The sequence below is a fragment of the Trametes versicolor genome, assembly GCF_000271585.1.
Source record: "Trametes versicolor FP-101664 SS1 unplaced genomic scaffold TRAVEscaffold_3, whole genome shotgun sequence".
Taxonomy (NCBI): domain Eukaryota; kingdom Fungi; phylum Basidiomycota; class Agaricomycetes; order Polyporales; family Polyporaceae; genus Trametes; species Trametes versicolor.
This window is the reverse complement of record NW_007360323.1, coordinates 939,700-952,135: the sequence shown is the minus strand read 5'-3', so window position 1 is coordinate 952,135 and position 12,436 is coordinate 939,700. Positions and strand designations below refer to the sequence as shown.

At 57.7% G+C, this 12,436-nt stretch overlaps 6 protein-coding genes across 6 annotated transcripts; 4 read left to right on the top strand and 2 right to left on the bottom strand.

The window, feature by feature from the left end:
* Positions 1-426: 426 nt before the first annotated feature.
* TRAVEDRAFT_44245 (uncharacterized protein) lies at positions 427-3,958 on the top strand (the record flags this gene model as incomplete). Its single annotated transcript, XM_008036815.1, has 8 exons — positions 427-1,136; positions 1,189-1,435; positions 1,485-1,674; positions 1,725-2,034; positions 2,083-2,319; positions 2,371-2,702; positions 2,757-3,371; positions 3,432-3,958. The coding sequence occupies 8 exons, from the start codon at positions 427-429 to the stop codon at positions 3,956-3,958; spliced, it is 3,168 nt and encodes a 1,055-aa protein (XP_008035006.1).
* Positions 3,959-3,988: 30 nt separating this feature from the next.
* TRAVEDRAFT_162584 (Sedlin) lies at positions 3,989-4,925 on the bottom strand (the record flags this gene model as incomplete). Its single annotated transcript, XM_008037208.1, has 4 exons — positions 3,989-4,193; positions 4,252-4,491; positions 4,544-4,704; positions 4,781-4,925. 3 exons carry the CDS (start codon positions 4,923-4,925, stop codon positions 4,303-4,305), a joined length of 495 nt encoding a protein of 164 aa, XP_008035399.1. The 3' UTR covers positions 3,989-4,193; positions 4,252-4,302.
* A 223-nt stretch (positions 4,926-5,148) lies between these two features.
* Positions 5,149-6,150, bottom strand: TRAVEDRAFT_143158 (cytochrome b5). Its single transcript, XM_008037207.1, has 6 exons — positions 6,012-6,150; positions 5,925-5,953; positions 5,830-5,866; positions 5,679-5,776; positions 5,543-5,622; positions 5,149-5,490 (listed from the first exon to the last, which is right to left on the bottom strand). Exons 1-6 carry the CDS (start codon positions 6,091-6,093, stop codon positions 5,415-5,417), a joined length of 402 nt encoding a protein of 133 aa, XP_008035398.1. The 5' UTR covers positions 6,094-6,150; the 3' UTR covers positions 5,149-5,414.
* A 558-nt stretch (positions 6,151-6,708) lies between these two features.
* Positions 6,709-8,146, top strand: TRAVEDRAFT_143156 (uncharacterized protein). Its single transcript, XM_008037206.1, has 3 exons — positions 6,709-6,828; positions 6,899-7,207; positions 7,263-8,146. Exons 1-3 carry the CDS (start codon positions 6,757-6,759, stop codon positions 7,959-7,961), a joined length of 1,080 nt encoding a protein of 359 aa, XP_008035397.1. The 5' UTR covers positions 6,709-6,756; the 3' UTR covers positions 7,962-8,146.
* Positions 8,147-8,357: 211 nt separating this feature from the next.
* TRAVEDRAFT_162575 (uncharacterized protein) lies at positions 8,358-9,993 on the top strand. Its single transcript, XM_008037205.1, has 8 exons — positions 8,358-8,642; positions 8,704-8,832; positions 8,883-8,973; positions 9,034-9,054; positions 9,104-9,189; positions 9,243-9,276; positions 9,337-9,557; positions 9,626-9,993. Exons 1-8 carry the CDS (start codon positions 8,533-8,535, stop codon positions 9,894-9,896), a joined length of 963 nt encoding a protein of 320 aa, XP_008035396.1. The 5' UTR covers positions 8,358-8,532; the 3' UTR covers positions 9,897-9,993.
* Positions 9,994-10,432: 439 nt separating this feature from the next.
* On the top strand, positions 10,433-12,268 carry TRAVEDRAFT_162573 (uncharacterized protein; the record flags this gene model as incomplete). Its single annotated transcript, XM_008037204.1, has 2 exons — positions 10,433-11,229; positions 11,285-12,268. 2 exons carry the CDS (start codon positions 10,433-10,435, stop codon positions 11,955-11,957), a joined length of 1,470 nt encoding a protein of 489 aa, XP_008035395.1. The 3' UTR covers positions 11,958-12,268.
* Between the last annotated feature and the right edge of the window lie 168 nt (positions 12,269-12,436).

The window sequence follows — 12,436 nt, the reverse complement described above, 5'->3', positions numbered from 1 at the left end:
ACTGCAGCACTCCCCCAAGAGCTGCGGTAGGCGTGATGAGTGTGGGCATGCTTCAGGCGTGGACAAACTCAAACAATAATTTCCGTCTCAACGAAGCAGAAGCCTTGCTGCGTGCAGCCCGGCCTGGTGGGGTACTAGTGTCGGGTGACATAGATCGACTCAACCGCACGAACTTCCGCCCGCAGTCGATGTTGTCGTGGGGGAGTTGCAGGAGCTTGAGCCTGGAGCCATGCAGCGTGCCGCAGTGGACGGCGGAGCGCTCAGTCAATCCGACCACAAACACCCACATTGCGGGCGTCTAGTCTCTCTGTCAGCAACGCTCACTCAAAATTAGGCAAATTATTGCCACGATTCGTGCGTACTCGGATAGAAGAACAAACGAATTATCAGGCTCATAACATTCGTGTTCTGTAGAGCATTCGTGACATGACCCGGAGCGTCGAAGATCTGTTCCGTGCGGCTGCGATTCTGACTGGTCCCTCGGGGTCTTCGGACGCGCGGTCTACGCATCTCAAAGATGTTCTCCGCAGGCGCATGCTCGAATACAGCGAGGCTTTGGGGAAGACCGCATCGACGGATGAAATGACTCTGGAAACACTCCAGTCGTTCACTGCCCTAGAAGCGCTGTCTCTTCTGGAACTTTTGCACGAGCAACTGAAGGCCCCAGGTGCAACCCTTCCTCAGGAAGGGACCCCCGTAGGAGGACCGCTCCCAGGAGGTGCTCCGCAGCACGAACAACCCCTCCTCGGGACCCGGGATATTGCCTTGATTCGTACGCTGCTTTCCGTACTGTTCAAGTGGGCCGTAGCCCCGCTTTTGCGACGTATCGTCGCAGCTATTCCATCGACTTCTGCATCACAGGGTATCGCCCGCGCGGGCATCATCGATCTGACTGGGCTTCCTCACGAGTTCTCCATGCTCTCTTCGATCTCATCGCGCCTCCTCGCCCTTGTCCTGCCTGCAGGACCTGGATCGCCGATCTCCCAATCTGGTGTGACTGCGGCCCTCCTGAACAGGCAGTTGTCTGAGCTCCTGGTGCCCTGCATTGTCATAGGCTGGTTACCAAAATCTCTGGCGTCGGATACGATGCCTACAGCCGACAACGTTCGACCTCTGGTCATGCACCTCCTCTCTAGGTAATTTTTTCGCGAGCTGACCACCACACATTTACTGATTAGGAACCCACAGATTACCTGCATCCCATGTCATATCAGCCGTAGGCCTTGCATTGTCTGGCACATCTTCGTCGCTGCCATACGTCCGCAAAACGTGCACATTTATTCTCAGTCGCCAGCTGTTGCGCCCCGAAGGAATCCGTGGCTTGTGCGAGTCTGTGTTTGGCGATGAAGATGCTTCCGGGGAGGATGTTGCCTTGGACAAGCTCGAACATGTTTCCCGTTTGCTAAGCACTGTCCCCGCCGGAATGAAGGCTCAGGTCAGTCATACAGTTGTCGAGGCCGGATGAAAATTTTACGATCTCGTAGGAGTATCTCAACATCGTGGTCCCACGCATGCTACTGTTGTTGAGCTTAGATGAGCGGGCCCTTCCGCCTGCACATCGACGTTCCCTCGCCTTCTCCTTGTCGCGCATGCTTGCAAATGAGGACACCAGCGATATAAGACAGATAGTAATGGGCCTAGTATTTCCTATGTTGCACGAGCCGATCCTGCACGGTCAGCCTCTGCATTGCACCACTCGAACACTCGCTTACCGTTTCTCCTAGGCTCCGGCAACATATCTCCTATGGCATCGCTCAACACCATACAAGTTCTACTAACGAACACAGACCCATCACCCTACCTTATATCTGCTCTTCTGACGCCCATCGCACCCTCTTTGTACTCCTTGTACGCATGTCTGGAGCAGGCGAAGGCATCCGATCCGATTCTGCGGGCGACCATCAAAAGCTTTCTCTCCACCTGGGGAAGACTTGTGAACAGTGAAGAGGCGATCACGACGATTTGGCGCATCATCAATGGTGAAGGTGGTGATTGGCGCGTCAATCTTGCTGGAGAAATCTCGAGGGTCGAAGAGTGAGTCCCGGGTTGTGCGACGTTCGTTGTACTGAAGGAGCGATACAGAGGACAGACAAATGAACAACCCGCTCTATCGCTATTTACGCCACAGAGCCTAAAGGAGGCCGAGGAAGCCGGGGAGTTCGACGTTGACTCCAATCTCTTGGGTCTCAAACCTGACCCGGTCCGATTAGTCCAATTTCTCAAAGACCTAGATCGCGCGGACGTTTCTTCCGACTTGTTTGTGCAGCTGTTGGAGGCATACAGGGACTCAAGAGTACAGGACGACGGGGACCCTCTCAGGTTCGTCGGGATCGATCCAGCGTGGCTACTGCGACTGATGTATATGCGAAGAACTCTTCTATATCTACAACTCGTACTGCAGATGCAAACACAACTGTCATCAAGCGACACTTCCAACATTCTCAAGAAGCCGGAACACGTTCTATCGTTCATCAAACACGCCCTGGAGAATCCGCGACAGGCGGAGCATTCGGCATTCTCCAGGAAGCCTGCCTCAACCACAGGACTACGTATGGAAGACCTGCGCATCGTTCCAGAGGAGGAACCCGATGAACTGGAAGAGGAAGGCGATAGCGACGACGAAGATGAAGGCGGAGAACAGGAGCACGGCCCCGACGACATGACATCCACCGCTGTGAAGCTGCTTCTCGCCGTTCTCGACGGTGAGTTCTTCGAGCCGCTTCCGCATGTTGTGCCTAGAGCTGACAGACGAACAGCAAACACCGACTTGTCCGCACGGACTGCTCCGGTACTGGCCGATATCTTCTCCCTACTCGAGTCCATCTCGAAGGCACCAGAAGAGGAACTCCGTTCCCTCGCGCGAGAGGCTCAGATGGTGATGACCGCGCGCCTCGCATCTACATCCGAGCCCACCGGTAGAAAACAGCGGAAGACGTCCACGTCCGACGATACGGAGGACCCACAGGAGACCTACCAGAAAGCGCTCAAGCTCCTGCAAGACCAGCTCCTTCCCGTGCGCGCACACGGCCTCATGCTCCTGCGGCAGCTCGTGTCGGCGCGCAAGGACGCGTCGGGGGCGCTCAGCGAGCCCTCGATAGACCGCGCACTGATCCCTGGAATCCTGTCAATATTCATGCAGTCCGTGCAGGACGACGACTCGTATATGTTCTTGAACGCGGTGCAGGGTCTCTCGGCGATGGTCGACGGTTTCGGCAAAGAGGTCCTGCGGAACCTCGTCTCCGTTTATGCGGATGGTCTTGACGGCCTCAGCGCGAGCGCGATGTCGCAGCACGATGTCGACATGCGAACGCGCGTCGGAGAGGCCCTTGGGCAGGTCATTCGACGGTGCGGCGACGCCTTGCCGTCTTACGGTATGGCCTACCACACCCGCCGCTCAACGAAAGCTAGCTGACTGAACTATGAACCCACAGCATCGATCCTGATCCCGCCACTATTCCAAGTGGTCAGGGCGTCCCACTTTCCGACCGTCCTGCGCGCATCCGCGATCTCGCTCCTCGCGCAGTGTGTCAACACAAGCGCGCTCGCAGTCCTGCCGTACACCGTCGAGTTCGCAGACGCCATGATAGACCTCCTGCAGGTCGAATCGGTCCCGGCAACCCAACGAAGGCTTACGCGCTCCGCGCCGGACGCGGACGTTGAAGGGAGCGACAAGGCACCACCCGCCAGCGATGTGCAGCCGACCTCTGCGAACACGAAGTTCCCGCCACTCCGGCGTGCCGCGCTGCACTTCCTCGCGCTGCTGACACAGGCGTGCACGCGCCACGTCTTCGAGACGGGAAGCGCGGATCGGCTGCTGCTGCCGCCGGGCCTGCTCCGGCGCGCGAAGACCACGCTGGGGTACATCGCTGCGACGGACGCGGACGATGTCGTGCGCGTGATGGCGCGGGAGACGGTGGACGCCCTAGACCAACTAGCGGAAGCCATCGTCGGGCTGTAGCATGTGGGGCCGTTGTTGTATTTGACAGATGTTGTCTTTGAAGCATCGTATTGAATAGCGGCGCGGGAAGAGTGGAGATACTCGCGTAGACGGAATAAACGTGCTGACTATGTATGTGGTTGTCTGCCCCGTATCTGTCTCAGAACCGGTGTGTGCAAGGATGCTGAGTCAATAAAAGGGCGCTGATCGTTGTTGGTTCTGCGTGCCCTAGGACTCATCATCGGGGGATAATGACCTGGGCAGCTCTTTTCAGACAGTGGTGTGGGATAAGCCAGTGTCTGAAGCGAACGAACCGGCGAAGAGAAGGCACACCGGGAGCGGTAACACGCACGAGTATGATTCGGTCAGGCGGTCACTGCTACGGCACCTACAGCCTTGCCTATGTCGTCTACCCGCTTCCTAAAGGCTTTCCACTTCGGACTGCCTGCCGCTAAGAGTGCGGCATTGTCGTTGTAACCGTCGATGGGAGCGCTCAACCTGAGGAATGGGTTTGCGACCGACTGGCGGTACACGGTATGCAGCGCCTTAAATATCTGCAGCATCTTGTGAGCCAGAACGAACAGCACAATCTAGCTGGAGACATACCGTCAGGATGTCCGCATCCCGTACGACGGCGTCCGTCAGGGCCAGGGCGATGATGATCTTCACCTTCAGCGGCGTCATGTATCCATAGACCGCAACGTCCTCCATCGTGTACAGCAGGTTCATGTAGCACTCAGTCGACTTGGACGACATCGCCGCCGTTACTGGGAGCACCAGAGCCGGAACAGACAGGCCGCAGTCAGGACGCGCGAACAAACTCACGAGGGGGCTCCGACGCACTGCGTTCGTCGATGACGTCCAGACTGGTGTGCGCAATATAGTGGTACTTCAGCTCATCCGGGCCCTGGACGAACGTGCGGATGAGGATAGGGTGGTTTTGAGGGGACACGAACGCGACGGCGTTCAGTCTCAATTGAGGCGGCATGGTGGCGGGAGGCAACTGTAGGATCGCGTTGGCGCCCGTCTATAGCCGGGCTGCCACCGGCAAAACTGCGTTCCCCAGGTCCGCGGACCACCACCATCCAGCTAGCCGAGAGTTCACTGTAATATGTGCGTATGATGCAAGTCCGGACACGTATATGTAGCATCCTCATTCAACGAGAACAACGCAGCGCTGGGCGAAAAATTCATCCTATGCACGCTGGAGACGAGACCGAACACGTATATCACAGCGACAGGCGAAGCCTTCCACGCGTCGTACGATATCCTAGCCGACAGTGGCGTACGTACGCGAAGTCCAATCGTACGAGGGCTGCCTGATTTTCGAGCTCTCCACTCCGGTGGTGGGCATGGCACACTTAAGAAATGATAGCACAGAAGCATATTAAGGGATATATCTAGTCACAACATAGGAACACCGAAAGAATGTGTAAAGCAGGATAAGATGAGGCGAACCAGAGAGGCAGTCCAGAACTCATATCGAGCCGCTGGAGTAGTAGCGCCACGCGAAGTAGGCACCCAGCACCGCGAGGGGGACGAAGTACATCGCGCTGAGAGAGGTTCGTTAGTATGGATCGCGCCTCCGCCACATGCGCCACGTACTTCGAACCCTGTTCCACAGCCGAGTTAACGGCACCACCGTGGGAGGAGGACGACGCTGAAGGCCCCTTCGTCTTAAGCTCCTGGATGTGATCACGAGGTGAGCACAGATACGGACGCTTGTACGGTTGCCACGTACGTCCGTCTTTTCGAAGTCACCGACCAACAAGTCCTTGAGGAGGGCACGAGCCTCGTCGGAGTGACCAACATCCTCGAAGGCCTCGGTGGAATCACGACCTGGGTGAATATGGTAAGACCGTAGCCGTAGGAAGCAGGATACAACGACGTACCGGCCTCCGCAATGATCACCTCGTCTCCTCCGGGGTGCTTTATGCGTGTGTGAGCTTTGCAATGATCTGCATGGGCCGGAAACGCCGAAGCTTACCTCGTCAATGAATTTCGTGACATCGTACACTGGGGCGCGCCGTGAGCTGTCACCGCATGGGGGGAGAGATAGGGCTCGTTTACACACCCTTCTCGTGCAACAGAATGTACAGGCTCTCCTTGGTGCTGTGCTCCTTGAGCTCAGCGTAGGTGACGAGCTTGGAGGCCATGGCGGGACAGTGGGGATGGAGGAGGAGGGGGAGGGACAGAGAAGTCGGACAGGGACGAGCGGAGTGATGGGCGACAAATGAGAGTCGCGCTATATGAGCAGGGCGGATTCCCACGTGGCGAGCAGGATTATGCTGCCGGTGAACACGGCAAGTTCTTCTCCATCAGTTGGGCCGTGGCTGCACGCGTGAAGGCCCCTTTGACAAACGGCCGCAGAGCTCGGTCTCGGAGGACCTCGCCCTCGGCCTTCTGGGGTCGAAATATATGTCGGATGCCCCTTCAAATCGCATCCTAGATATCCTTCCCCGTGCGACGCTGCGGCGCGTAGTGCGAGCGGACTGCGTCTGCAGCCGTAACACGACTTCCGGACTCGCCCTCCCTCCCTTAAGAACCTCACACGCTAGAAGCTAATTACCCAAGTCCGAGATAATCTCAACGTGTCTTCCCCTCTTCATCGTGGCCCTCTTACGTCTTTATCGGTCGACTGCAACTTGTGCAATGTTCTCCTGGTGGTAGCACCCGGCAGCTTCGGCCCGCCGCCCATATACACTTAGGCGCTCATGGTGCGCGGTTATGAGCGGCAAAGTGCGGGTGCATATTTTCCCGCGGCCTGTACCCGTCCTCCGTCTCTTACTATCGTCCTCCATCCATCTCTCACCAGTGCGATGCCTGCTCCAGCTGTGTACATTGCTTTCGCAGTCGTTGGAGTCGTCGCGGTGGGCGTTGCTTTCCACGAAGTGAGTGTTCAACGAGGCACTGATGTGCATGTACTGCGGTAACCGCATGCTTACTGAGGCCGGTCTGCAGCTCGTTTACGAACCGCACATCGCTCCCAAGTTTGAGGAATGGGCAGAATCATTCTTAGAGAAACGTAGGCAGAGGCAGAGGAATCGCCAGAGGACAGGGTCTGTACTCGCCCATTCCCATCCGTTTGAGGGAAGCGAGAATGGCGCCAGACGATCTGCCGATAGCGGACAGGACAGGAGAGACGACGAGGACAACAATGACACGGCAATCGAGCTTGAACAGCTCGCAGCTAGGGAGAGAGACGCTTGGAGGCGCGAGGCGGCTTCCTCTGGCCTTCGGCAACGGCGACCAGTTGGTGCCATGGACGACGTAAGTCGCTGCGGCAGTCTTGCCAATGATTCCACACTCACCTGCGGCTCCCCAGTCCAACCCCTCCATCCCATACCCTGCTATGAGCCCGACTCATGTCTTGTTTGACACATCGGAACCTCCCTCGCCCGGCGTACGGTCCTCGTCCTCACTTTCAAGCGCGCCCTCCTCCTTGAACAGCAGTCCCTCTCATCCGATAATCGAGCTATCCGAGCCTCAACCACGTGTGGCGGAGGCGGCCTCTCCCCCGCCTCGCGGCATGTCTCGAGGCTTGCCCACGCCGATGTCGAACTTCTCTCCGCTCTCGTCGCGTGCAGCCACTCCTTCCACGACGCTTTCGGACCACTCTGTCTTCTCCTCCAGACGACCCACGCCCGACATCAGTGCGTCGCAAGCCCTCACGTCTGCATACAACACTCCGCTCGGCGGTTCGGTCATTTCGGACTGCGGCCGGCCAGTGGAAGACATCCAGTCGTTGCCGGGATCACGAATCCAGTCGCCTTTCTCCGACATACATTCCGTCGATGCACGCAGCACCCCCGAGCACGTCTTCGCACGATCCCCCATTACCTCTCCGCGCGTGCAGTCCCCGAGCATAGGCTCGGACCTGACCATGGACTCGGACGATGAGTTCGACATCCTCTCCCCGCGTTCCGGAATGTTCAGCCCTCCCAGCCGGGTCGGCGACTTCCACTTTGACGGCGCGAGCGACGCGTCCTGGATGAGCGCAGGAAGGAGGACCCCCGAATTCTGAGGACGATACGCACGTTCATCACCACCCGGCATACTTTCTCGTCACGGCACACCTCGCACTCTGTATCATACACTGCACTCATGAACTCCTGGATCTGTACCATCTATTTCCGTCGTTTCGTTCGTTTCTTGTGGCTTTAGTTGGTCGTAAATGTTGTATTTGCTGTAGAAGAAGTGACAAATACCAGTTGTCCCGTCGCTACACGAGACGGGCCTTGGAATGAGGCTGCCAGTGTGTTCTCTGCCAATCTCGAGCTCCTCAAGCAAAGACTCGAATATGCGCACCCACTGGAACTATGTAACATGTGTTTCTAAACGTGAGCGGACGTTGCCGGCTGTTGCCGGACATCGCAGCCGTTGGGCGTTGGACGCACTTTGTGGGTCCACCGCTCCTCGGAGTCTGGGGTAGTCCGGAACCATCATCTCCAGCAAGCTCACGTCGCCCAGCAAGTACAGCTGCAACGACCCTGGAGTTTCCTTCAAGAGACCTGTGTCGTGTCTCCCACGGGACCCGTCCCATACCCACGGATGCCGTGTAGCTGGCACTGACAGCATTCCCGTCGAACCATATCATGTCTTCCCCGCGCGGCACCAGCAACAGCCTAAGACTGTTGCAGTTCCATCGACCGCAGTTCGATGTTAGTAGGGCCCCTATAGCAGGGCTCACACCGGAATCTATCAGGTCGGTCAGCCCCTTTCTACGTGTGGCAAGCCGTGACGTAGCAATGCGCTGCCTGCGACAGATGCATACAAACTTTGGCCGCATATCGATCGCCCAAGTCTCCACTCCGGTACCCCAAATCGAGGAGTGCCGCTGTACTGGTGGCACTCTTTGCGGGGCGGATGGGTGACCTGTATGTACTTCTCAGCCGGTAAGTGACAGCCTTGGCATAGGAATGTTTCACTCACTTCCTCCGCGCAGGCGTGCCTCGTCCTTGCGAACATACGCGGGTGACACGGCCCTCCCTGGCGGCAAATGGGAGCCACGCGATAAGAGCATTGAATGGACCGCGGTAGGTCTGCTTCGGGAGACTTGTAAGAGACCGTTGTCAAGCTGACTTTTTCATCGGTAGCGACGGGAAGCATTCGAGGAGGTAAGCTCTATCTTACTGATATGAGTATGCCTGGCATTGAGTCTTGTAGATTGGACTGCCTGTGGATTATAAGAAGGTGCCTCTACTGTGCATCCTCGAGCCCTTTCTGGCTGGGAACCGGTTAATAGTAACACCGTATGTCCCCTCCTATACATTGTCTTGTGGGACAAACTAATGAGTCTCCGTAGTGTAGTTGTATTGATTCTTGACAAAACGCTACGAGTAAGGCAGTCCAGCCTTTTCACCCTCACGCTCGAATGACCTGACACGCTGAGTTCTCAGCCAATACTGAACAGAGCAGAAGTCACATCGATATTCTCGCACCCTCTCGCTTCATTCCTACATTCGGACCCGCCTTTCCCTCTGGAACCAGAAATGCTCGAGATAAAATATCACACATACAGTGACTACGCATCGAGCACGGTACCGGGGAAGATACGCATGCACAACTTCCTGACCGGTCGAGAAGCAGGCGGGACGAAGCCAATCTATGGTTTGACTGCGTGAGGACGCCATGTTTAGCTCTCGCATGCGCCTCGACTCAACTGACGCGTTTGCCACCTCATGCCAGGGGTATCTTGATTAAAGTCGCGACCATAGGTTATGGGCGGGAGCCCGAGTTCGAGCCATATGCACCCGACGAGCCGAACATGCAGCAGCGCATCGCGCATGCACTCCGGCACGACCCCGTGTTCCGCGAGGCTGCGCGCGCGGAGAGCATCGACCCAGACAAGACACCGGACCCGTCGAGCTTGGGCCAGAACCACAAGTCTGCAGCGGAAGTGAAACGCGGGCGGCGGCGGCGACCCGGAGCGCGGAGGCTAGTACGTGCGAAGCTGTAGTGTGGTAGTGATATGGGCGGGATTTGAGTGGACGCGGTGATTGCGCTTTATCTCTGTATCATATAGTTTCTCTGCGTGTCTTGCTCACCTGTTCTGCCACGCCATGTATTAATTCTCGAGTGCGGTGAGATGGTCGACGGCGTATTCGCAATCTCTGTTGTACGTAAATAGGAGACAAAATCACTCCTCGTGGTGCACTGACGTCTGGTCGGTAGATAACCGTAAAGTAGCCGTACTCCCACCGACCGATCTTCTCTCAGAGCGAGAAACACCGTAGTTCATTCACAAAGGCCCGTCTCATGCTCGAATTCACTCAAGAGCCGGTGCGACCAAAACGGCAGGGCGTGGGCCCGATGCGGATGCTGACATAAGCAGGCCTCGCGCTCTCCACGCCCATTTGTTGCGGGCGGTGAGGAGGTCCGCGCTGCACCCTTTCTCTCACCACCCCCACCACCCGGCCGCTCAGCCAACCCCCCAGCTCTTCCCTTTCACGCTTTCACGACACCCAACGACAACTAGGACTTCACGAACGACTCATGCCACAAGTATACCGCAGACATTCAGACTACAATCCCCGCACGCCCGTCGTGCCCCGACGCCGCTCGAGTATGGCGCCACCGGGCCCCCAGCCGACGGACGCCGACGATTCCATCGTCCTCGCCGACCTCGTGCGCACGGGAGAAGCCTCCCGGCTTCGAAGACGAGGCGCAATGCGTCTCGACCACGGGCCAACCGCTCCTACCCGTGTACCTATCCCCAGTGCAAGCACTGCCGGACCCAGTTCTTACGCACCATCTGCGCGCCCTATCATCATCGAGCCCTCTCGTACTCCGAGTCCTGAGCTCAATCCAGACGACAACGGAGGAGACGAATACACCTACACCGCCGGGCCAGCGTGGAGAGGCGTGGACGCCTTTCCCAGTCGCGACTCCGGACGCGCGGAGGGCGTCCAGACCGTGGAGATATTGAGCGAGAATATACAGGCTGGTCAATCATATATCCTGTACTGCGGAGGCGAAGACGCTGCTCTCTCCGACGACGAAGAGGACGAACGCCCGCCGCCTTTCCAGCCCTCCCTCTTTCCCATCATGCCACCTGCAGGCGGTCGCTCTTCAAGACCGCAGCGCAAGTCAATACGAAAGACAAACGGCTGCGGCGCCCTCGTTCATGTGCGTGCGTATCCCCAGCGCCCACGCGGCGTATGGATGGCCAAGGAGGAGGCGTCTGAGACCGTGGTGGGTCTAGACGCGCAGTATTGCGACCACTCATCCATGGACAAAATGCTCAAGAGCGCGTGTGGCTGCATCCGGGAAGGAATAGGCTGTTCAGTCTGGTGCGTGTGCAAGTGCTGTGCTTCCCAGCGTTGCAGCGCTGACTATACATTTCAGTGGGAACACGCTTGGAACGCGCTATGTGCCCTGTCAAGCGGCCTCCGAGAGTTTCTTTTCTCCCAGCCCATCGGCCTCCGCAGCGGCGCCGCCTCCCAGACCGATGCGGCCATTTGGGCCGAGCTATTGGAACGCACGCCCAGCGTCGCAACATCGGCAGAATCCTTCGGGGCCGTCGCGCGTCTCACCGTCGTCGTACTACACGTTCTTCGCTGATCGTGTGTCCTCCTCACCACCGTGCCAGCCTTCACACACATCCGCGGTCTTTACCCCGGAGATGTCTCGCAGAGCCCCGAGCCGCGCGGGCTCTCCTGAGGTCATTGACTACGGATACAGGTGGACGGCCTCTCCCATACCGGCCGCCGCTGTTCTCCCCAGCGGCGATACCTCCGCTAGCTCAAATTTCGTGACCACCCCCCTTTCACCGGTCTTCACACTCCCGCCCCTCCCAGCCATAACCCGTACACCCAGCCAGATGCGCCCTCCGTCGGCGCCTATACGTGTTCCGCGCGTAGCATTGGATATACGCTCCGCCGACGGAGCCCTGGGCAATTCAAGCGGTGAGTCCGGGTTGCAGCTGGGAATGGATGTCGACCCCGACGGGGTACCGCTGGTTGACATGGAGGTCCCCGGCTCTCCGGACAAAGAGGGGATGTCGTGGCCGGGACGTTGAACATTCCCGCCGCACCTGCCGCTTCACACACATTCCTCTCCCCATAGATGCTACGGACTCAGTATGGTCCCCCGACGGACTCACGACCACGACGACTTTCTTGCTTAAACTTGTCAGGACGCAGGTGCACGATGTTTCGCACGACGCGCCCTCCCCTAGCTCCGCATTGTTATAGGGCCGGGTGGGCGGTCGGTCGTATGGTTTCCATTCCCGTGCCTTTCCATAGACCACTTTCGCATCCTGTTTATACCATCAGCTCATACCATCTGTCCGTGTAGTATATATCTTTGCTTACGCTATGTACCTCTCGAATGCATCCTGCGCCTCAGTCCCGCAGTTACCTTCTCTCTCTGGGAATGACATCAAGCCGACCTGCCGTGCCCATTCATCCCTCCGCGAACCTGGTTCCTGACTGAACTCAAGAGATCCCGCGAGGTTCGCTCGAGAGTCGAGACGGGAGAAATGCTGTGTCTGCGCCA

Bases quoted from the DNA above. Each gene is read 5' to 3' on its own strand.
- TRAVEDRAFT_143158 (XM_008037207.1), bottom strand. From the start codon at position 6,093: ATGGCCTCCAAGCTCGTCACCTACGCTGAGCTCAAGGAGCACAGCACC. The intron at 5,867-5,924 runs GTAAGCTTCGGC...ACACGCATAAAG, and splicing joins TCACGAAATTCATTGACGAG to CACCCCGGAGGAGACGAGGT. The intron at 5,777-5,829 runs GTACGTCGTTGT...ATATTCACCCAG, and splicing joins GGTGATCATTGCGGAGGCCG to GTCGTGATTCCACCGAGGCC.
- TRAVEDRAFT_162575 (XM_008037205.1), top strand. From the start codon at position 8,533: ATGTCTTCCCCGCGCGGCACCAGCAACAGCCTAAGACTGTTGCAGTTC. The intron at 8,974-9,033 runs GTAGGTCTGCTT...TTTCATCGGTAG, and splicing joins AGAGCATTGAATGGACCGCG to CGACGGGAAGCATTCGAGGA. The intron at 9,055-9,103 runs GTAAGCTCTATC...TGAGTCTTGTAG, and splicing joins GACGGGAAGCATTCGAGGAG to ATTGGACTGCCTGTGGATTA.
- TRAVEDRAFT_143156 (XM_008037206.1), top strand. From the start codon at position 6,757: ATGCCTGCTCCAGCTGTGTACATTGCTTTCGCAGTCGTTGGAGTCGTC. The intron at 6,829-6,898 runs GTGAGTGTTCAA...GCCGGTCTGCAG, and splicing joins TGGGCGTTGCTTTCCACGAA to CTCGTTTACGAACCGCACAT. The intron at 7,208-7,262 runs GTAAGTCGCTGC...GCGGCTCCCCAG, and splicing joins CAGTTGGTGCCATGGACGAC to TCCAACCCCTCCATCCCATA.